Source organism: Desmodus rotundus, chromosome 2, assembly GCF_022682495.2.
Source record: "Desmodus rotundus isolate HL8 chromosome 2, HLdesRot8A.1, whole genome shotgun sequence".
Classification (NCBI taxonomy): domain Eukaryota; kingdom Metazoa; phylum Chordata; class Mammalia; order Chiroptera; family Phyllostomidae; genus Desmodus; species Desmodus rotundus.
In genome coordinates, this window is record NC_071388.1 from 77,759,503 (window position 1) to 77,783,756 (window position 24,254).

The 24,254-nt window shown below is 39.1% G+C and overlaps 1 protein-coding gene across 1 annotated transcript in view; it reads left to right on the forward strand.

Annotated features, from left to right (window-relative positions):
- Positions 1-24,254, forward strand: part of IMPG2 (interphotoreceptor matrix proteoglycan 2) — a 75,470-nt gene that overhangs the window by 40,213 nt on the left and 11,003 nt on the right. Inside the window, exons 10-13 of the mRNA XM_045193572.2 lie at positions 1,144-1,164; positions 6,243-6,487; positions 11,067-11,152; positions 23,157-23,460. Coding sequence (XP_045049507.2) covers positions 1,144-1,164; positions 6,243-6,487; positions 11,067-11,152; positions 23,157-23,460 — 656 coding nt within the window. The remainder of the gene's footprint in view (positions 1-1,143; positions 1,165-6,242; positions 6,488-11,066; positions 11,153-23,156; positions 23,461-24,254) is intronic.

Consider the following 24,254-nt stretch of genomic DNA (forward strand, 5'->3'; position numbering starts at 1 on the left):
CGTAAGCATGTAATTCTGTAACATAACAGTATCACACTGAAGCATGCTATATAACATTTTAGATGAAGTGCTCGAATTAAAACTATAAATCATTACACCCATATTATTACCCTACCAACCGCACTCCAGCAGGCCTTACTGCTTGCTGCTGTGTATCTAATAGTACACTAATGCGTACTGGGTCTGCAGTGGCGCCAGGGTAAAAACTTAGGAATTCATGTCTCCAGCTTGCTGCTGGCATGTTACACGCTGTTATTTGGCACTGGGGGGTGCCTGAAGTCAGATTAGGTGTGACTTCGTGTCCTGCTAAAGCTTGTCAATGTTCCCTTGAGGTGACTGGGAGGTCCTGGTGTAAGGCAACTCTGCATTCACCTTCTTTTCTAACATAATAGCTCTGAGTAAATCAGAGACCTCTTCTGAAGGCATTTCTTCCCTGCTTAAGACATGCTGTATAATACCTGTGAGCATGGACTGAGTGAGTACTTTGCATGAGGCCCTGTACATTCCTGAGCTCACTTAATCTCCAGTCCTCTCAGAATAAATATTATTATTAATACTCATTTCAAAGAGAAGCAAACAGGTTTAAAGGGGTGAATTTGAGCCCAGAGTCAGAGATCCTATAAATTAGCTTGTAAATTTGAAACAAAGTGGCCAACTATAGCTCTTTGCTTTATTAATAAATAAATATTAAAGGCTATGCAATATCCTATAGGATAGTCAGTCCTGACCTTTTCCAGTCCCTTAGAACTTTATTGTGTATGACGTGATTCACTTTTCATTTATTTCAATACTACATAACACATTATATCTCCCCAAGAGGGTTCCCAATTTTGTTAATGCCAAATACTGAAGTCCCCTGCTGACTTACTAAAAAAGTTTATTTATAACGATAAACTTACATGAATTCTTTAAAAGTATTTTAATAAAGTTTAAAGATAGTAAAGACTATTTATTTTAAAATAGAACACTTTCTCCACCCTTGCTCACTTCCTGAAACCCAAAGGAATTTGTCAGCTTCTGATGCCATGTACGCATTTTCATTTAAAGAAACATTTCAGAGGGCATATATTAAGAACTTGATGAATTGTGTGGCAAATATAACTGTTTTGAGTTCTGCTTAACACTTTCAATTTTTATTTTCAGGTCCCCCAAGGAAAATGGCAGGTAGAGTACTTTTTGGTACTTTCTGTGCTATCCCATGAATGAGCAGTTAGTTTAGAAAAGGCGGTAGACCTAGGTTCAGGGGAGCCTGTCTTCATCACTTCCAACATCAGTAACCATCTTCGTACAGACCGGGGGTTGACAGGATTTTTCTGTTAAGGGTTGGATAGTAGATACTTTAAACTTTTCAGGCTCTGTGGTCTCTGTTGCAGCTACTCAACTCTGCCACTCTCCGATGAAAGTTGATACAGGCAATGCATGGAAAACGAATGTGGCTGTGTTTGAATAAATCTTAGTTTATGGGCACTGAAATATAAATTTCATGTAATTTTTCACATGTCACAGAATGTTTCTCTTTAGATTTTTTTCAACTATTCAGAAGCATAAAATCCATTCCTTGGTGACAGTAGGCTGCATTTAGCTCAGGGGCAGTGTTCTGCAGACCTCTGTTACAGACTGGTAACTGTCAAGTTCTCTTAAGTCGGGGAGGGGGGGCCAACGTTGGTTTATAGCTGTGAGTATGCGAAACAGAGTTCATTCTTGTATTATTATTTACTGATTATTGTATTATTTTCCATAAAACTGTAAACCTACTGTTGCCCCACCTGTATTGAGTCACACGCAATTTAAAATAGGAATAAAAACTTGCATTAATGTGAACACTTTCAGGCATGCTATGCATTCAATAACATAATCAAAAGTCACTTGAAGTGGTGAGTGAAGGGAAGAAAGCTGATCTATTGAAGAGTTCATTTGCAAAAACAGCCGATCTCCAGAATTTTTTAGAGGAAGCACGGTCAGTAGAAAAGCATGGTCAATATCCCCTGTGAAGGTTGCTCGTCAGCTATTTTTTTGCTTTTGGATTCCAAATTTATTGAAAATTTACTTTCTATTGGGAGATTGATAAATGTAATATAGAATTTATGAAGTATATTCATAGGCTAACTATGGGCATGTTTACCTTATATTTGGAAAGGACTTTCTGACTTCTTCATTTTCACTTATATCATTTTAGCAAGTATTTACTGAGTGCCTACTAATTAGGCAGATCCTGTGGCTACAGAAATTAGTACCTGTTGGCATCCATTGTCTAGGAACCCAGTCCCACGAAAAATACTTTCAGAGATATGTCAGAGTACTAATCTTTTATTTTTTCATTTTACTTTTTTATGTCCCTGTGGGATAGTGAAAATGAGAATTAATATTCATTCTATCTTGGTGGTGAGGAAATTTTGCCTCAGAGAGACAAATTAATTTGCGGTCAGTTTTGTGACTAGGAGGTATGCGATGTCTTGACCGAGGTGATCAGGATTTGGGTTCTGTGCTCTGAGTAAGTGTGAAGTGCTCTGTGTGTGTATATTGCAGGCATATGTGTTCCTGGTCTATACTCAGCCAAAAAGCCCGATTATTTAACTGCTGCCCCTTGTCGGTGATTAGCATGTACGACAACCCAAACTCTGCCGTTACCCATGGTCAGAAGAAGAGTATCTGGTTGTTGAGGGCTAAGTCCTCTCTGGGGACACAGACAACCATTCGATATGAAACCATTAGATTTTCTAGGTACAATTTCCAAAACTGTTCAGTAATGTCAGTTGATGAAATTTCTTCATAACTTTTTGGTATACTTTTGTTCTGAGCTGTGTACGAATGAATGTGTGGCACAAAATAGTCTATTTACCTGATATATAATCTCTTTCTAGACATCTATAAATGTTACATGTTATAAACATAACAAAATATGATCAACATAGACATTTATATGCATATGAAACCCTCTATTTGCTTTGTACCCCTTTCAAGATGTACACATTATTTTAGTTAGTAGGACGCATTTGAACTGAATCAACAACATATTTGCCTGATACACACATTTCAGAAATTCAGCTCCAGACTTCGTGTGTCTCTTCTTCCTAATAGAAGTTTTATTGAAGAAGGGATATCTGAGTTTCTCTGAAATATCTTTATTTTGATTAATCTTAATGGGAGGAGGTTGCATTATTTTTTCTATTTAAAATCTGCACATGTCAAACAGCCAACAAGGGCATTTGAGGTGAGACAATGAGATAGGGTAAATTTCACCTCCATGTGATTGAAATCTCTGGAAATAGCTGTTAGAGAAACTTCCCTCTTTAAAGCAGCTGTTTCAGTCTAGTTTGGAAGATGACAGATGACAGATGGTACATGCTGGTTGGTTACCTGGGACTTGTCAGGGCGGAGAGCCGGCACAGCTCTCTTCAATCAAATCGTATTTGTCTACCAGCATGCTTTTGGCTGCTTAGGCACTCCCCGGGCCTCCTGGCTCTCTTCTATTCTGTCGCCATCTCTGTACCCCATTTGCGGTGCCAGAGCTCAGTCTGTTCTGAGTCACAGTAAAGTGCTGGGCTCTGAGAGTAGATGGTTTCCTGATATCTCAAACATTTCTTTGAGTTCTCTTTCTAGGATAAAAACATGGTGCCCTGGCTGGTGTGGCTCAGTGGATTGAATACTGGCCTGCAAACCAATAGGTCACTGGTTTGATTCCTGGTCGGGGCACATGGCTGGGTTGCAGGCCAAGTCCCCCTAGCTGGGGGCATGTGGGAGGCATGTATCTCTCCTCCCACAATCGATGTACCTCTGGCACGATGATGTTTCTCTTCCTTTCCCTCTCTGTAAAAATAATAAATAAAATCTTTTAAAAAAAACCCAAAAGGTAATAAATTACAGCATCTCTCTGAGGATTTTTATCGTCTTTAATTAATTTATCCTCATTAGACAAAATAGATTGTAATAGAAGTGTTATTTTTTGAAATGTAGGTATTTTATTTTTTTTATTTAAGATTTTATTTTATTTTAAAAATATTTTTATTGATTATGCTATTACAGTTTTCCCAATTTTTCCCCCTCTAACCCTCCAGAAATGTTATTTTTAGATCAGGGGTATCAAACTCATTTTCACTGGAGGGCCACATCAGCCTCACAGTTGCCTTCAAAGAGCTGAATGTAATTTTAGGACTGTATAAATGTAGCTACTCTTTAACTAGGGGCAAGGAGTTCGGTGCTGCTGCTGGGTAGAAACAAGGTGCCAGGCCAGATAAAACAAGGTGGAGGGCCGGATTCAGCCAGAGGGCCTTGTGTTTGCCACCTGTGTTTTAGATACTCAAGGGAAACATTTGGGAGACAAATTTTATTTTGCCAATAAAAAGTAAGGCCAGTAATCTAACCCAGACAGCCTGCTTTGCATAGATTTGTCGATTCACGAGTATTTCTCTTGATCTTCTCTGTATGATATTTACAAGTCGTGCAAGGCACATCATAGGCTCCCAGTGAAGGCTTGCCTCTCCTTCTCTGATTTTCTCATGGTCCAGAAACCCACTCTGGTGCTAACAGGTACAGCCTTTTCTTCTCCAGTGTTTCCGTGTCGCTGTTTCCTGTTGGGGAGCCATGTTAACATGCTAGTATGTTGTGCAAAGACCCCAGGAGAAGTCCACCTTTCTGCAGATACAGGCATGGTCCATTCCACGGAGCTTGGGAAGAACATGCACATGTCCACAGGGTTGTGTTCTGGCTATGAAGCCATGCCTCTAAATAATTACTCAGAAGACCCAATTGTATGAAGAAAATATGTATACATTTTAAGGTAAAAAAATTACTCTCATATTTAGAGACTAAAAATCCTTTGGATTAAGTAAGGAATATCACATACTGTCATTTAAGTGGTATGAACTGTTTTCTTATCTGCCTGTATTAATGAGTAAGATAAACGATTTGTTTTTTCAATATTTTCATATATATTTATTGAACTGCTGTGAGCCAGGCATTGTGCTAGATGCTTCGGACACACCTGGTGTAGTGAGTTTCCACCAGCAGGTGGCCCTCTTACTGTTTTATTCCACGTTGGAGCCATCATTTGGTTATTTTAGCATATTTTACTGAATTTATTTCTCTACAAAAAAGATCAGGAATTACGCACGAATCAACATATGCCGACATGAAAAATTAAGTGGCTGAGGACATAGCAAGATGACAAGCAGATGTCTTACCATTTAGAGCAGCAGGTGTCAAAATGCTCAGTTACTATTTTAAAGTGCCCAAACCACCCCATTGGAAGTGTAAGCTTATCAGATCGGGGAGGAAAACCTATTGAAGTTACTCAGAGTGAGACAGGAAATTCAAAGAGGCCTGGCTGCTTGAATGGCAGGTGAAGGATGTCACCTTCATGGTGTCCCCTGTAGTCCAGGGTGCGATCTGCAGCCAGCAGGCCCAGGGCAGGTCCAGCACTGGCAGTGCTCTGAAGGAGAGGTCTCTTAAGGTCAGTTTTGTGGCTCGCCAAACCACAAAATACACTGCATTCTCTAGGTTGCCAATTGATCTATTTAAGGCGAGAAATGTATCTGCCAATTGACCAATTATCGGCTCATGCATTCTTTTCCCATGGGAAAATCTGTATGTAGTTGTAATCAAAAGTGCCCTTTGCAAACTTGAAATGAGAAAAAGGAAGTTGGAGAGCTTAGTGGCCAGTATCGTCAAGCTGTGCTAGCCTGTCATAGCTGTCCACCTAGGGATCTGTCTTATGAGGAAGCCACCATACACTGGTGAGAGGGATTCCACTCAATAGTAACATAAGTTAATTGACTAATTCCGTTTTTCCTAGACTTCATGAGATCATTGTCATTATGTTGATACTTTTTCTTTAGGTATGTGAATACCTTCATTAGGCTGTGGTTTTCTTTTTATGTTCAGATAGGTATAGATTTCTGTTCATTTAATAGGTACTGAGTGCCCCTCAGTTCCAGGCACCAAGCTGAACATTGGGGATAGAAACTGAAGAAGAAACTGAAAGGCAGTCACTGTAAATGAAATCTTCTTTTTTACAAAACAACCAAGCCTATAATCAAGGAATATATAAGAATATATAAATAAGTTCAGAGGAAGGAGCACTTATGCTTCGGCTTGGGAGCCATTTTGCTCCTACAGGATGGTGGTGGAAACCATGCTTTTTGAGACTGTCCCTCTAGGTCTAATGTTTGTTCTCCCTGGGTTCATAGCTCTTTCCTTTGTGCTTCCTTAGCAGGGCCTAACTTGTTCCCTCTTTCCATCCATAGTGGCATAGATGTTCACTATGAAGTTACCTTCAATGGTGAGGCCATCAGCAATACCACCTGGGACCTGATCAGCCTTCACTCCAACAAGGTGGAAAACCATGGTCTTGTGGAATTGGATGATAAACCCACTGCTGCTTACACAATTAGTAACTTCAGAGATTATATTGCCGAGACTCTGCATCAAAATTTTTTGCTGAGGAACTCCTCTTTGAATCCAGATCCTGACTCCCTGCAACTTATCAATGGTGAGTTTGATATTGATCATGAAGTACTTATATAGTTTTAGTTCTTTTCACGCATGCTGTGGTGGAAACTAATTTCCCTGAATATATGTGGTTTTGAGTATTCTCTAGACTGCATGAGATGGGAGCCATCCTGATATGAATGAAATGCTAGCCATGCAGCTATTTGGGATAGATTAATCAAGGGCTCTCTGGAATATTTGCAGACAGAAGGCCACTCTTTGTGGACAACAGCATGATAACTAGAAATAGTTTAGAGATACGGAAGCAAAGTATTAGAAAAATTAGAGGAGTACCTGGAAGTATGACTGGAAACAGGCTGTAGTGCTGCCCCAGCAACCAAGACAATAACTCCAGAGGCAAGTCAGCTGAGAAAGGCTTAAAAACCAGACAGAGCAGAAGGAGCAGCTCAGGAAAGCTGATGGAAGACCATGGTCAAAGAAGAACTGACACTGGGCGCTGGGCAGAATCCCAGAGAATCCAGTACTAAGTTTGAATGCACAGAGCTAAGTTTGGAGACCCAGTTATGATCCAAAGTCAACATGTGGATCTGGGATCAGCAAGGAGAGGCTGACTGCTCTGAATTTGGAGGCTGAAGAGTGACCTAGTCAGCCTGGGACTAAAGTTTGCTGAGTCTGGTTACCAGTGTGCAAGAGATGAACTCATTAGAAACATGGGGTCCTGTTAATTAATTACTACTTCATGTTTACTTCTCCACAATTTCTTCCCTTCTTCCCTCCCTCCTTCCTTTCTTCCATTCCCTCTCTTCCCTCCTTTCTTTTTTCCTCACCTCGGGATATTTTCATTGATCTTAGAGAGAGAGGAAACGAAGGAGAGAGACAGACATCAATGTGACAGAGAAACATTGATCATTTGCCTGCTGTATGCACCCCCGACTGGGGATTGAACCCAGAAGCTAGGTATATGCCCTGACCTGGAATTGAACCTGCAACCTTTTTGTTGTATGGGACAATGCTCCAACCAACAGAGCCACCCAGGCAGGGCTACTTCTCCACAGTTTCTTCACTCAGTGGTTTATCTTTTTAAATGTCCAGAGTATATTTTACTGAAGTGACCACATAGGAGAAGTACCAGCTGCCAAGGAAGAAAATCCACAAGTGAAAGGCAGTACTAACAATGACACATTTTTACAGCCTCTCCAGCTGCTACACATCTTGAAGGGAAAAGAAGCCTCTTTACTTTAGGCAACTACTACCTAGGCTGTGTGTGTGCGTGTGTGTGTGTGTGTGTGTGTGTATCAACCAAAGTAGACACAAGGGGGAAAGAAAAAAGAAAGTATTTTCAAAGTATATTTTATTGATTATGCTATTACAATTGTTCCAATTTCCCCCCTTTACCTCCTCTGCCCTACACCCCCTCAACCCTCTAGCATTCCCCCCCTTAGTTCATGTCCATGGGTTGTACATATAAGTTCTTTGACTTCTCTGTTTCCTATACCATTCTTAACCTCTCCCCATCTATTTTATGCCTCCCAATTATGCTTCTTGTTCCCTGTACCTTCCCCCCATTCTTCCCCTCCCCCTCCCCACTTAAGACCCTCCATGTGATGTCCATTTCTCTGATTCTCTTCCTGTTCTAGTAGTTTGCTTAGCTTTTTTTTTTTTTTTTTTTTTTTTTTTAGGTTCAGTTGTTGATAGTTGTGAGTTTATTGTCATTTTACTGTTCATAGTTTTTGATCTTCTTCAATTTCTTAGATAAGTCCCTCTTTGACCAAGGGCTTGGTGATGATGAACTCCTTTAACTTGGCCTTATCTGGGAAGCACTTTATTTGCCCTTCCATTCTAAATAATACCTTTGCTGGATAGAGTCATCTTGGATGTAAGTCCTTGCCTTTCATGACTTCAAATACTTCTTTCCAGCCTCTTCTTGCCTGTAAGGTTTCTTTTGAGAAATCAGCTGATAGCCTTATGGGAACTCATTTGTAGGTAATTGTCTCCTTTTCTCTTGCTGCTTTTAAGATTCTCTCTTTATCTTTAATCTTGGGTAACATAATGATGATGTGTCTTGGTGTGTTCTTCTTTGGGTCCAACTTCTTTGGGACTCTCTGGGCTTTCTGGACTTCCTGGAAGTCTATTTCCTTTGCCAGATTGGGAAAGGTCTCCTTCAATATTTGTTCAAGTAAGTTTTCAATTTCTTGCTCTTCCTCTTCTCCTTCTGGTACCCATTCGATCCAGATTTTGGAACATTTAAATTTGTCCCGGAGGTCCCTAAGCCTCTCTTCATTTTTTTGAATTATTGTTTCTTCATTCTGTTCCAGTTGGATGTTTATTTCTTCCTTTTGTTCCAAATCTTTGATTTGAGTCCTGGTTTCCTTCCTGTCACTGTTGGTTCCCTGAATATTTTGCTTGATTTCACTTTGGGTATCCTTCATTTGTTCTTTCATTTTTTGACCAAGCCCAATCAGTTCTCTGAGCATCTTGATTACCAATGTTTTGAATTTCACCTCAGATAGGTTGGCTATCTCCTCATTGCTTAGCTCTTTCTCTGGAATTTTGCTCTGATCTTTCATTTGGGTCATATTTCTTTGTTTCAGTGCACCAGTCTAGTTGGCTGTTTCTTTAATTCCTTGGTTGCCAGAGTTCCTTGCAGTTTGATTTTCTGGCACTTCTGGTTGTTTATTGTTTTTAGATTGGTTGTTATCCTCTTTTTGGTTGTGCAAGGAAGTGAAGGGTTTCTACTTATACCTCCATCTTGGCCAGAAGTCAAAAGAGAAAAAATTTTAACAAAATTTTACTATGATAAGTTCTTACTTCCTAAATAAGATATTTTTGGAGGACTAAGCTAAAACTTTGAATTACTTTTCAGTTATTTTGGCTGCTGAAGCTCTGATGTCTCTTTAATGTAACAGTGTGCTGATACAGACCCACAGGTTAGCCTGGATTTTATATTCGTTACATAGGACTTTAAAGTGGAGAATCTCTCCCTTCAGTGGAGGTAGTGATATTAAGCCATCACTTCTAAAACACCAGGGAGCCTTTGTATTTTAGAGCAGTGTGAGTACCCTGGGCTCACTTCCTCATTTTAGAATACCCAAGTAAGATAAAATGGTAAAAAGAGAAGAGGTTTGTTGTAATCTGAAATTGCTGAAGCCCTTTTGGCAAAGATAATATGGACTAGCTGGGGGCTACTTATGGAGATAGCATATAGGTAGAAGGTTCCAGGAATCTGGGTACTGGGATTAGAGGTCCCAGAGGATTAGAGCTAAGAGGTCATAATCTGGGGGATACGGCAACCTAAACTGAGTAGAACATGCAAACACCAAGGTCAGCTGGTAGAAGAATACTGTGAAGATTAAGGTGTGCAGTAAGCAAAGTGAGGTGGTTTAGGAAACTAAATCCACAAACAACACAGCAGGGTCTTCCTTTTGCGTGGAGCCTGCGGGTGGAGCGTCCTCCTAGAAGGTGTCCTCAAAAAGAGGTTGACAACCCTCTCAGAATTTCCACGCAAGTTCAACAAAAACTAGGATTTCAGTACAAACTAATTCAGGTGTTTGAACCTTTCATTAGATGTACATTTCAATTACTCAGAATTTTGTCCCTAAAATCTATTTCTATTGCCATGCCCACTTCAGGGTTCTGAATAGCTGTAACTTTCTAGGTACATCATCTCAAAAGGTATGTTCATCTTGATCTCTTACTGCTTATTTTCCACGGAAATCAAGATACTTGTATAGAAAACTGAAAAAGAGTTTTGGAAAATACTTAAAACCAAATAGGGTTTTTGGCTTCTGACAGATTCTTCTATGTCGGTCCAGTAAGAACAGATGAATAATGAGAGATTCTGCCTCTATTTTTGGTTTACACACCAGCTCACCCTCCTGGAAACCCCTTCCTTTTGTTTCTTTTGATTCCCTCTCCCCTTTAGGCAAAGTTAATTTCTCCTTTGTCTGAGTTTCCATACATTTTAAATATGCCCCTCATATCACTTTATAATTCGTATTTATCTCTCTGACACACGAAATACTTCCACAGGAGAAACTTGGCTTTATTAATGTTTATAGCCTCAACTGCATCCAAGTCTGTAGTAACTAGAAAGGATTTAGTAAATTTTTGTTGAATTAAATTGCACAATCTACTCCTTTAACTTTAGTGCTCTTTAATGTTGGTACAGTGACAAACCCTCTGGTGTTCTAGCCCATTTTTCAAAGATACTTTCTGCCAGAAAGAAAATCATTTTGCATAATTTTCTCCATTGTTAGTGTTGACCAAATGCGTTGGAACATCAGTTCACTTTCTTATTAAAATGAAAAAAAAAGCAATTTTAAAAACAATTGCTTCATGGGAATCTTGAAAGGAATAAAAATTACTTGAGAAAGGGAAGGAAATAATATAGGAGTGCCCTAAATGTAATAATGGGAAGAATCTTTATGTTGCAGTCTTATGGTGCTAATATAAGTAAACTATCTGAATAAAGTAGCAAGCATTTTCTAAGCAAGTCTACCTCATCTGTTCTGCCCAAATCTAAACTGTAAAAAGGAAGAAGTTGGTGTTTGGTTGTCCTTGAACCTCAAGTACAATAGTGGCTCAATTAAAAATGTTCTTGAAAACTGTTTTTTCTTCAGTGAGAGGCGTTTTACTTCCCCAAACTGAAGACCTACGTTGGAACACCCAAAGTTCAAGTCGTCCAGCAACCCCACCACCTATTCTGGTAAGTGTGCTTCTACGTGTATGCCTCGGACGTTGCCCTCAAGCTTCTCTTCCTTGTACCCTCCCCTGCTTACTTTGGCATCACTAATTTCCCAAGCTGTTTCTACTTCAAATGTTCTCTTACTTCATCCCTGGAATATTATTCTTAGTTGTCAGCTCATGGGTCCTAAGTATTGGGTTAGAAAATCTAAGCCTTCTGCAGTAGTTACATAAAAACCACACATTTGGCATTGCCAAACTCCACACATGATAGAAAACTTATTTATGGTTCATACTTGTTTGGTGATAATTAAGCTATAAGTGCCAATTGAGTTATTCTTTAAAAGCTATACAGAAATAGTTTTCATAGCCAAGACAATAAATTGCCGTACACAGGTACAGAGCATAAATTTTTGTTCTAAGGTTTGTATTGAAGAAAACGCGTAGACTCCACAGCATATAGAGCGGTGTGTGTATGGAAAGGAGAGAAGAAAGAATAAAAATATTGGCTAGCCGACAAATGACAGGGACTCTAAATCAGGCCTCCTTTTAACTTGGGCTGAAAACATCAAAGGATTTGTACAGAAATAGCATGGGATAAACTTTCCTTTTTGTTCCCACCACCCAACTCCCCTGGGCACTCTCTACTCCCTGCAAGCTCCACTTGCCGCCTTAGCTCTAGGAGTTGTTTGGCAGAAAAGAAAGTGGCTTCCGCAAGTGCAGTGAAAACGACGGCGACAACTGCCACAGCCACGACCTGCTAGAGACTCACCTGTCCGAAGTGAGCACACGCGTGTCATCGCCACATAGACACAGGAGAGGGGCCCTCCGTGTTCCCCACTCCTTCTACCCTCTTGACGCTTCTCTTCTGTCTCATTTATGACAGAAAAGAAATTGGTGATAATTACTTGGAAATACTTGCTTCTTGGCTTTAACTTAGCGTGAATTACTTGAAATACTCTTTCTTGGTTTGAAGAAATACTTATTTGAAATACTTGTTCCTTGGCTTTAATCCAGCAATGAAAATTTAAAGTCTGTCCAAACTTAACCATTAATATATGTAGCCTTCTTCTACTCAGTTATAGAGCAACGCAGTTTTGAAAAGTGAAATTACTGGGAATAGCTTTTTTTTTTTTTTTAACCAAGTTCCATATTAGATAAAAAGGGTAGGAGGAGGATTGGCATCAGAGATTCACTCATTTGCTGTTTATTCATTCATTTACTAATTCATTCTTTCAAATATATTTATTTTGTGCTTTTCATGTGCCAAGTGCAGGGAAAACTGAGATGAACAAGGTGTGGCCTTGCCTACAAGAAGTTTCCAGTCTGGTAGAAGTAGACAGACTCCTACACAAATAAAGCGATGCTATCACAGAAGTCCATCCAGGGTGCAGTGGCGTGGAGTGTGATTCACTGGGAAAATGACCCCACGAGTCTCTGTTTCTGCTAATCACACCCAGCCTGGGGCTCCTCTAAACACAGAAGATCTGTGGTGATGTGGTAGGAATTATAAAGCCAGGCATTTCTGTATAAACCAGGGGTTGCAAACCAGAGAGCAGGCAACTGGACCCACATACAGGCATGTGCTTTGGGGCCAAATTTTTACAAAGCCAATATTTAAAAACTAGTAGATTTTTTTGCATAGAAATGCAGATTTCCAACTTCCTTTATAGACCAGAAAGATCTGGTATTGTTAAGTTCACATTTCTCGGTTGCAGAAAGTGGCGAGAGCTTGGCTGGAAGGGGCGGCACCTCCCATGATGACAGCACCCACTACCCGGGCCCATCTGCGTTGCCTGGTCTGTGGTGCCATTCGCATTGAAGCCAACTCCTTCGTTTTTTGGATGTTGGTATCTGTTGGGCATTAATTAACGATTTGAGGGGACAGTGTTAATGGATGATAGTAAAACGAAAAAAAGAATGATTAATTAGAACTGTTTTGTTATTGCTTCTTTCTTGTGGTTTTCTTTTTGGCAAACTGTTAATGAGATTTTTTATTTTTTATTTTTTTTTACCAGATTTGATTTTTAGAAATTAGTTCAGGAGAGGAATGTAGGGATATTGAATTTGATACATTTTGGCACTCTGACTTGGAAAATCACTTTTTGCACAGTATTCTTTCTATAGCAGTAGCAGGCTTTTCAAGTGGCATTAGCAGAAGTGAACTGGCCAATATCGTATTAAACTTGGTAATATACTGAACTAAAAGAAAAATTCATGAGTTGAATTAGTTACTATGGGGACATTTATCCATATAAAAATAAATGAAGTGCTACTCCAAGCATGTATGTGCTCACCTTCCAAACGTATGAGAGAGCGTCATTGCCGTGCCTTTTTGGGGGTGAGGTGGGGTGTAGTTAGTTGGAATAGATGGCCTTCCTTCTTTATTTAAAGAGTGGGGTTGTGTGCTTTTGCATTTTATGTTTCTTACTTGTGACTTGATTTTTAATAAAGATGTTGTGTATTGTTTTATTTTTAACTTTTATGAATGGAAAGGCACTTAGTTTATAGAAATCTGTATACTGTTTGAGGGTTTCTCTTTCACTGGGAACTCAGCCGCTTTCCCGCTGTGTGTCAGGTCGTGGGCTCTGTCTGACAAAACGGCAGTTCTTAAGTGCACTTAAAGGGCTTACGCCATCTCACTTGGAATTTTGAAACAATATAGATTTAGAATTTGCAAGGATCTAAATACATCTAATGCAACTGAAAGCACAAGTGGTTCTAACACATCTCTAGAAGTGGTTTTTAGATAATTAGGGAAAAAGTGAATTCCCTGGTACGGTATGATTGTCATCATCATAACCACCTTTTCAGGAACAGAACTTGGTCTTGAGCAAATGGCCTTCTTACTTTTCGCTGACTACATATTCATTTTAGATATTAGAAAAAGGGAAGAAGGAAACTTTTTCTTTGATATGAACAGCCTCCATATTCAACAGAGCAGGCATTTAAATATTAAAAAGTGGCCTCTCCCCTCTCCCACCCTGCACTTTGTGTTCACTGGAGTCTTGCAGATTTGTGCACGTATGCGGTTCTTCCTTGAATGAGAATGAACCGCCAAGTCTGTTAGTTCTAGTTTCTCCTTTGGGAATCTCTTTGCCGTCTAGGTATATACACTTGTATATATCTCTCAGTGAGTAGTCTGATGTCGTGGGCAAAGCACTGGGATGACAACTCTGGAAATTCACAATCTAGTTCTAATTTTTTTCTCAATTTTTTTGTGACCACAGACATTTCACTTTTATAAACCTCAGTTCCTTATCTTTAATAGGCAAGGATGGACTACATGATTCTTAAGAGTCCTCCTCATTCTGAGATTTGGAGCTGTGTTCATGCGCATGCACACGCTTAGTCCCCCTTTCCAACATCAGGTTTTTATAAACCAGGGGGCGGCCTCATCAGGTGCCTGAGCTGCTGGAAGACAAAAGCTGGTATTGCTACTTAATGTTTTTCTTCCACATTCTGGACTTCAATTTGTTGTCTTTTTATTTATCAGAAATTAAATTCTTACTCTCTCCCTCTGGTCAATTTCCCCCCTTTCCCAGTCCTACTGAAATATAATCAACACATAACATTGTATAAATTTAAGATGTACAATGTAATGTTTTGATATGTATTGTGAAATGCTTACCAGAGTAGGAAGTTAACCCCTCAGTCACTTCACATAAGTACCAATTTTGTGTGTGTGTTGAGAACATTTAAGATTTACTCTGGGCATTATTGTTAAGTATAGTCACAATGTTGTACATTGGATCCCCAGAACTTAATCATCTTCTAACTGTAAGTTTGTACCCTTTGATAAGTCTGTTGAGAGGTTTTTTTTTGTCATGAAAGGGTGTTTCATTTTGTCAAATGCTTATTCTGCATATATTGACATCATATGATTTTTTGTGATTTTATCATTATGATTTTATCGTTAATTCTATGAATGTGGTGTATTATACTCTTTATTTTTATTAAAATATATAGCATTATTGGTAAACGCATTATTACTGTTTTGTGTACATTGGCTTATAGTTTTGTTTTCTTGTAGTGTCTTTGGCTTTGGTACCAGGGTAATGCTGGTTTCATAAAATGAGTTTGGGAGTATCCTCTTCTGTTCAATTTTTTGGGAGAGTTTAAGAAGGATTGGCATTAGTTTTTCTTCAAATAGTTGGTAGAATTCACTGGTGAAACATCTGATCCTGGCTTTTTTTTGTTAGGAGGTTTTTAAAAAATTATTGATTGAGGACTTCCAGCCAAGATAGAGGTATAGGTAGATATGCTTTTCTTCCTTGCATAACCAAAAGAAGGACAACAACCAATTTAAAAACAAAAAAATAACCAGAACTGCCAGAACATCAAATTATATGGAATTCCGGCAACCAAGGAGTTAAAGAAGAAACCTTCATCCAGACCAGTAGGAGGAGTGGAGACGGGCAACCAGGGTGGAGAGGATGTGCAGCAAGGTGGCAGAGCAGGTGAGGTGGTGACTGGTGGACTCGGTGGTCCCACATTCGTGTGAGGATAAACCTGGAGGAACAACTGGGGAACAAGATGGGCTGTGCAACTCAGGGTTCCAGTGGGGGGAAATCAAGCCTCCAAAACCCTGACTGAAAAAACCTGTGGGGGTTGCAGTGCTGGGAGAAACTCCCAGCCTCACAGCATAGTTCGTTGGAGAGACCCACAGGGTCCTAGAATGTACATAAACCCACCCACCTGGGAATCAGCACCAGAAGGGCCCAATTTGCTTGTGGGTAGTGGAGGAAGTGACTAAAAGCTGGCCAAGAGCCAAGTAAGCAGCAAGCTCTGTTCCCTCTCAGACCCCACCCCCCACAGACAGCAGTACAATGCAGCAAAGGAGGTTGTCCCACCCTGGCAAATACCTAAAGTTCAGCCCCTTATAACATCACAGGTATGCTGAGACAAAGGAATATACCTTAAATGAAAGAACAGATCAAAACTCCATAAACAGAACTAAGCGATGAGGAGATAGCCAACCTATCAGATGCAGAATTCAAAACACTGGTAATCAGGATGCTCACAGAAATGGTTGAGTATGGTCACAAAATAGAGGAAAAAGTGAAGGCTATGAAAAGTGAAATGAAAAATATACAGGAACCAACTGTGAAGGGAAGGAAACCAAAACTCAAATCAATGATTTGGAACAAAAGGAAGAAATAAACATCCAACCAGAACAGAAAGAAGAAATAAGAATTCAAAAAAAATGAGGAGAGGCTGAGGAACCTCTAGAACAACTTTAACCATTCCAACATCTGAATCATAGGGGTGCCAGAAGGAGAAGAGGAAGAGCAAGAAATTGAAAACTTATTTGGACAAATAATGAAGGAGACCTTTCCCAATCTGGCAAAGGAAATAGACTTCCAGGAAGTCCAGAAAGCCCAGAGAGTCCCAATGAAGTTGGACCCAAGGAAGCACACACCAAGGCACATCATAATTGAATTACCCAAGATTAAAGAGAAGGAGAGAACCTTAAAAGCAGCAAGAGAAAAGAAGAGAGTTACCTACAAAGGAGTGCCTTTAAGACTATTAGCTGATTTCTCAAAAGAAAGCTGGTGGGCAAGAAGAGGCTGGAAAAGAAATATTCAAAATCATGAAAGGCAAGGATGTACATCCACATTTACTCTATCCAGCAAAGCTATCCTTTAGAATGGGAGGGCAGATAAAGTGCTTCCCAAATAAAGTCAAGTTAAAGGAGTTCACCATCACCAGTTCATTTAATAACATTTTATTAAATGAAATGTTAAAGGGACTTATCTAAGAAATAGAAGATCAAAAACTATGAACAGTAAAGTGACTACAAACTCATGACTATCAACAACTGCACATAAAATAAACAAACAAACAAAGCAAACAACTAGGACAGGAGTAGAATCACAGAAATGGAGATCACATGGAGGGTTATCAGTGGGGGAGTGGGAGGGGGAGAGAGGGAGAAAAGGTACAAAGAATAAGAAGCATAAATGGTAGGTAGAAAATAGACAGGGGGAGGTTAAGAATAGTATAGGAAATGGAGGAGCCAAAGAACTTATATGGATGACCCCTGGACATGAACTAAGGGGGGAATGCTGCAGGGAGGGGGTGCAAGGTGGAGGGGGATAAGGAGGAGGTAAAAAATATGGGACAACTGTAATAGCATAATAATAAAATACACTTAAAAATAAATTATTGATTTAATCTCCTTACTCTTCTATTTCTTTATAACCAGTCTTACTAGGTTGTGGGTGTCTAGAAATTTATTTCTTATGTGTTCACCAATTTGCTGGTGTATGGGTGTTCAGAGTAGCCTGTTATGATCCTTTGTATTCCTGTGATGTCAGTAGTAATGTCTCCTCTTTCACTCTGATTTTATTTATTTGAGATCTCTCTTTTTGAGTCTAGTAAAGGTTTTTCAATTTTTTTTATTTTTCAAAGAAAAAACCAAACACACCTGGCTCTTAGTAATTTCTATTGCTTTTCTGCACTGATATTTGATATTTGATATTTTTTTCTTTCTGCTAACTTTGGGCTTAATTTGTTCTTCTTTTTCTAGTTCTCTGAGACATAAAGTTAGTTGTTTATTTGAGATCTTCCTTTTAAAAAATTGTTTGCACTATTAGAGTTGTCCCTGTTTTTCCCCCTTTGCTCCCTTCTACCCATCCCGCCCCCTACTCCCATCGACAATCCCCACACAGTTGTCCATGTACATGGGTCCTTCATGTATGTTCTTTGACGAATCCCTTCACCTTCTTTAACTGAGTCCCTGCCTTCCCCCACCCCTCTTACAATTTTCAATCTGTTCCATGATTCTATGCCTCTGATTCTATTTTGCTCATTAGTTTTATTGTAGGCATTTATTAATATTTCTCTCCTACAACTGCTTTTGATGCATCCCCTAAGTTTCAAAAATGTTGTGTTTCCATTTTTGTTTGTTTCAAAGCTTTTTAAAAAATTTCCTTTTGATTTCTTTTTTGGCCCATTGTATGTTCAAGAGTGTGTTTTTTAATTTTCACATATTTGTGAATTTTCCTGTTTTCCTCCTGTTACTAATTTCTTGTTTCATACCATTGTGGTTGGGGAAGATACTTGGTATGATTTCAATTTTCTTAAATTTTCTAAGGCTTGTTTTGTGATCTAACATATATTCTATCCTGGAGAATGTTCCATGTGCACTTTAGAGTGTACACGTATATTCTTGTGGAATGTTCTATATATGAGGGGAACCCCCCAAAACCCAGAATTTATTTATAAAAAATTGTGTCTTTATTCTTATATGTTCAAAATTCAGTCACCTTCAAAGTACTCTCCATTAAATGCAATACACCTTTTGAAACTTTTTTTCCACTGCTCAAAACAGTTTTTGAATTCGTTGATCCTGATGCCCTTTAGTGCTTCTGCCGTTTTTGTTTTACCTCTTCCACAGCTGCAAAACCATTTCCCTGCCACCATCCTGTCTGGAGGTCTCTCAGGTTCACTTCTGACAGAGAAAACCCAAGAAGTAATTTTTTTATCCCGAAATTTTTTCCTTTTTTTTACAGATCATTTGCAGTTACTTCTAGTAATTAAAGGATTACCTTCAGCTTCTTCTTTCTTTTACATGTATCTTACTTTTTTCTTATATTATTTCACTTCAACAGACTCAGGTCGTATACTCCAGCCTAATGCTAAGATGTATCTTACTTCTATTCATTTTTTTTTTGACCAAAGCCACATTGCCAAAAAATATTTGCTAATATCACATTATCTACTTTTCATCACTTCCCTCTTTCCTTTCTAGATTCTTTATTTCGAATTAAGTTTAACCAGAATAATACCATTTTGGGTTCATGTTTTGTTGTTTTAATTGATTCTCATTTCTCTTTTTTGGTCATTTGTATTTCATTGTGAACTATGTACAGAGGGCCCTTTAACAACACAGGTTTGTACTCTGTGGGTCCACTTATATGTAGAATTTTCCCAAAAAATACGAACAGTACTATAATTGTATTTGTCTTCTTTATGATTTTCTCAACAAGTTTTTTCCCTAGCTAACCTTATTGTAATAATATAATATATAGTACATGTAACATACAAAATATGTCTTAACCAATTATTTATGTTATCAGTAAGGCTTCTGGTCAACAGTAGGCTATTAGTAGTTAAGTTTTGGGAGAATTGAAAGTTATATGCAAATTTTTAACTATGTGAGAAGATGGGGTCAGTGCCCTTAGTGTCTGCGTTGTTCAAGGGTCAACTTCAGTCACCTTTTGACAGAAATGGTTCAAAATTTTATGGGCTTTTAAAATGCACTGGACTGCAAAACATGGCTCAGCCAGGGTCTCAATAGTTACAGAGACACCTAGTGGTAGTGTGTACAGGGTTAAGGGAATAAGGAAGGGATGCAGAGGTGTGCAGAGACTAACCACAGTGAGAAACCGTTACCAAACACTGGATTGTAGGGCAAGGGGAGGAAATGCTCTTACCAGAGCCCAGCTGGAGCTGCAACTGTGGAGGGATGCAGCTACTGCAAGAAACACAGCATTGAGGCTTTGAGGGAGCAGGGAAGAAATAGTCCTGCCTCTCAGTATTCCCGAACTCTGATCTTCGGCTTGTGCTTCTAAGTGGGCAAACTCAAACAGAAGACAGTTGGGGAGGGAGCAGGAGTGATGAAGTTAATGGGGGTTAGCCTCCCAGTGCAGAGAGCAAGACAAGGAAGACCTGGGGGGTGGCATAGAATAGCCAGTTTGGTAACCCACTTAAAATAGGACCTAATTAAAACAGCATAGTGTCTTTCCACTGAAGAAAATTAGTGTATTTGACAGAGTGCTTTTAGTTAAAAAATTGTAGATGGAACTGAGGGCATCTCTACACAGACCCAATGACCTACTGTTGCTGTGCATTTGTCACTGAAAAATGGATAAATTAGGACATGCCCAGGGATTTCTTGCCTCATGCTCCCTCCCTTATAATTGGGAGTGTGCTGTCTGAAGCTTCCTCACACACTAACCAAAGCAATTTATAGATTCAATGCAATCCCTATTAGAGTACCCATGACATATTTCACAGATATAGAACAAACATTTCAGAAATTCATATGGAACCATAAACGACCCCGAATAGCTGCAGCAATTTTGAGAAAGAAGAACAAAGTAGGAGGGATCACAATACCTGATATCAAACTGTATTACAAGGCCATTGTAATCAAAACAGCCTGGTACTGGCATAAAAACAGGCACATAGACCAATGGAACAGAACAGAGAGCCCAGAAATAAACTCAAGTCTTTATGGTCAATTAATATTTGACAAAGGAGGCAGGAGCATAAAATGGAGCAAAAACAGCCTCTTCAACAGATGGTGTTGGGAGATCTGGGCAGCTACACGCAAAAAAATGAAACTTGATCACCAACTTACGCCATACACTAAAATAAACTCAAGATGGATAAAAGACTTAAATATAAGTCGTAACACCATAGAAGTCCTAGAGGAAAACATTGGCAGGAAAATCTCAGACATTCCACGCAGCAACATCCTCACAGACATGTCCCCTAAAGCAAGGGACATAAAGGAAAGAATAAACAAATGGGACCTCATCAAAATAAAAAGCTTCTGCATGGCTAAAGAAAACAGCACCAAATTACAAAGAGAACCAACAGTATGGGAAAACATATTTGCCAATGGTACCTCAGACAAGGGCCTGATCTCCAAAATGTATAAAGAACTCACAAGACTCCACTCCAGGAAGACAACTCAATTAAAAAATGGGCAAAGGACTTGAACAGACACTTCTCCAAGGAAGACATACAGAAGGCCCAGAGACATATGAAAAGATGCTCAGCATCACTAGCCATAAGAGAGATGCAAATTAAAACCACAATGAGGTACCATCTCACACCAGTCAGAGTGGCCAACATAAACAAATCCACAAACAAATGTTGGAGAGGATGCGGAGAAAAGGGAACCCTAGTGCACTGTTGGTGGGAATGCAGACTGGTGAGACCACTGTGGAAAACAGTATGGAATTTCCTCAGAAAACTAAAAATGGAACTGCCCTTTGACCCAGCAATTCTACTGCTGGGATTATACCCTAAGAACCCTGAAACACCCATCCAAAAGAACCTATGCACCCCAATGTTCATAGCAGCACTATTTACAATAGCCAACTACTGGAAGCAACCTAAGTGCCCATCAGCAAATGAGTGGATCCAAAAACTATGGTATATTTACACAATGGAATTCTATGCAGCAGAGAGAAAGAAGGAGCTTATACCCTTTGCAACAGCATGGGTGGAACTGGAGAGCATTATGCTAAGTGAAATAAGCCAGGCAGTGAGGGACAAATACCATATGATCTCACCTTTAACTGGAACATAATCGACAAAAGAAAAAAGGAAACAAAATATAACCAGAGACATTGAAATTAAGAACATTGTAAGAATAGCCACAGGGGAGTGGGAAGGGGATAGTGGGGAGAGGGGTCTATAAGAGCTACTATAAAGGACACAAGGACAAAATCAAGGGGGAGGGTAGAGGTGGGGGAGGGAGGTGGGTTCGGCTGGGGTGGGGTGGAGGGATGGGGAGAAAAGGCATAAACTGTAATTGAATAACAATAAAAATTTAAAAAAAGAAAGACAAGGGGAAGTATGTAGGCAAAACATGAAAGTCTAACTCCATCATGACCTTGGGTTGAATGTCTCCATAGGCCAGTAGGTTCTGTTTAATGGCCACAGACTGAACTGCAGTTAGCCACCTTAAACCTGTATGCTTTTGTTTAGAAATCATGTGAAGCTTGAGAGTGTAAGCCACTGGTAGGAATCCCCTGGAGGAGGAGGTGGGGGTTGTAGTCAGAGTTTCTTATTCTTAGTTTTCATGGGCTTCATTTTGTCCATAGCTATTCTCTGAATTCTAGTCCTCAGGCAGGTTTATACATGTGGGAGATTTCTTGGAGGTTTTAGTTAATGAGAAATATTAAATGAGGACCATTAAAGAAATATTCTAGAGATCTAGGGTGGAATAATATGACCAGAACATGATCAGGCTATATTTTCTGCATGGGAGTTTTTGAAAGTATCATGTCTAAGTCCCATCCTCAGACCATTTAAGTTAGAATCTCTGGAATGTGCGACCTGGACCTCGGTGTTTTAAAAACATTTCCATGTGAACTGAATGCTATTTAGGGTAGAGATGATTGTTCTTTTTTATTTTTCTTCCTCTGTTTTCACCCAGGAAATATTTTATGAATTCTCTGCATGTTATACTTGTTTTTTGTTATTCATAACCCAGCATAGATGCAAACATATAAATTCCCACCAAATGTCTTGCATTGTGCCTTTCAGCATCAGTAGTGAACATTTTTACATAGACCAGTCTTCATAGGATTAAATAATTAGCAGGCTAAAAGATTATGTTTCTGTCTACTTTTCTCCTGAAGCTAAATTTGAATGTAAGATTTGTAATGTGTTAGTAAAAAGTCACTAGGAAGAGAAAATTGTATTTTGTATGTGTGATGCCATTTCACAGATGTTAATATTTGCTAGAGATAACCAGGCCTCATTTTGATGTGGTGGCATTATCTGTCAAAACAAGGATCTTAATTATTAAGTCCCTTTCAGCATAATGAATGAAAGTGCTAATTGTTCTTTTCTGCTGTGGACAATGTGCTTAGATCTTTGACAACAAATTATAGATATTAGTAACTTCTATGTGTTTAATGTACTTAAGCAACGATAGAGGAAAAGGAATTTTCTACAGCAAGAAAAACAATATTTTCTTCCACAAATTCATTTTGTTTGGAATCTTTTAAGTATATTATCTTACCTATTCCCACTTTCCAGCTGGGATTCAAGAGGTACATGGTTTTTCAACTAGTTTTTTCAACTAGTAAGTGGTGAATTGGGATTTGATTACAGATCTGTTTGCTTCTGGAGCCCACGTCTCCCTTCCCTCCAATATTACATTGCTTCCTTGTCCCTAGAAAACCTGGAAACTTAAATAGGTAGGTTGTATTTAAAATCTTTTTTATGTGTTTCTGTTTACCTATGATATGATTTAGCCTTTTTTTCCCCCCTAGGATAATACCCTTCAAGCTGAATGGCCCTCAGCAGATGAATCCACTGCCAGCAGTATTTCACCACTTGATTTCAGCCCTGGTCCTCCCTCTGCTACTGGCAGGGAACTCTGGTCAGAAAGACCTTTGGGTGATTTAGCGTCTACACCCACATTAGCCTTTCCCTCGAAGGTGGGCACCAGTTCTTCCCCAGAGGTTTTAGAGGTTAGCAGCTTGACTCTTCATTCTGTCACCCCAGCAGTGCTTCGGACCGATTGGCCTGTGGCTTCTGAGGAAGGGACTTCTGGGTCTCACTTATTAGAAGATGGTAAGAACTTACACCCACTTTCATATTTCTTTACTGTGCCAGATGACAAGGGCGTTGAGGAGAGGAAGAGATGGGTTAATAGAAAGGCATGGTTGCATGCATTAGGAAGAAATCTCTCAGGAAAGTTGTGTGAGAGAGGGACCAGATTTAATTGGTGGGAATAGGGAAAAATAATGGAAAATGGAATTGGTGGACCATGATGGGGATGAATTAATAGGCATTTTGAAGTTTCTATTAAAATATATATAATTATTACTAATAAATAACTACTTTACTTTCTTGAATATTGGAATGGTAAAGAACATTGAAAATTATCCCACTAGCTTTTAATGGGATTAATTGTAGAGGCCAGGTATAGAGATTTTTAACTTGCATTAGGCTTTGGGAGGGGAGAACCTGAACTAAGGCAGTTATAGCACAGATTAAAAAATGAAAATCAAGTAGGTGATTTAGAAGTTGTGGAGGAAAGGGAAAATTACTGCGACCCAGGCATGGAGTATACATGTGAAAGAGGAAGATGAACAAAAATATAAATAATGAGTCTGGGATTTTGAACATTAGGTGAATCTGAAGGATGATGGACACTAAAAATAACAAGGAAATGGAAATTCAAAGACAAACAATATTTCCTAGGAAATTTTATCCCTAAGTTTTCACTAGATTCTGTGTCTATAGTCAATATGGCTACCAGCAGTTCTTTAGTTTCATAGAGTAAGAAAAAAAAATCAACTGTTTAAAATGAATTATTTTAATAGCCAATATCTTGTTATTCTCAAGGAAATGGGGTATATTCA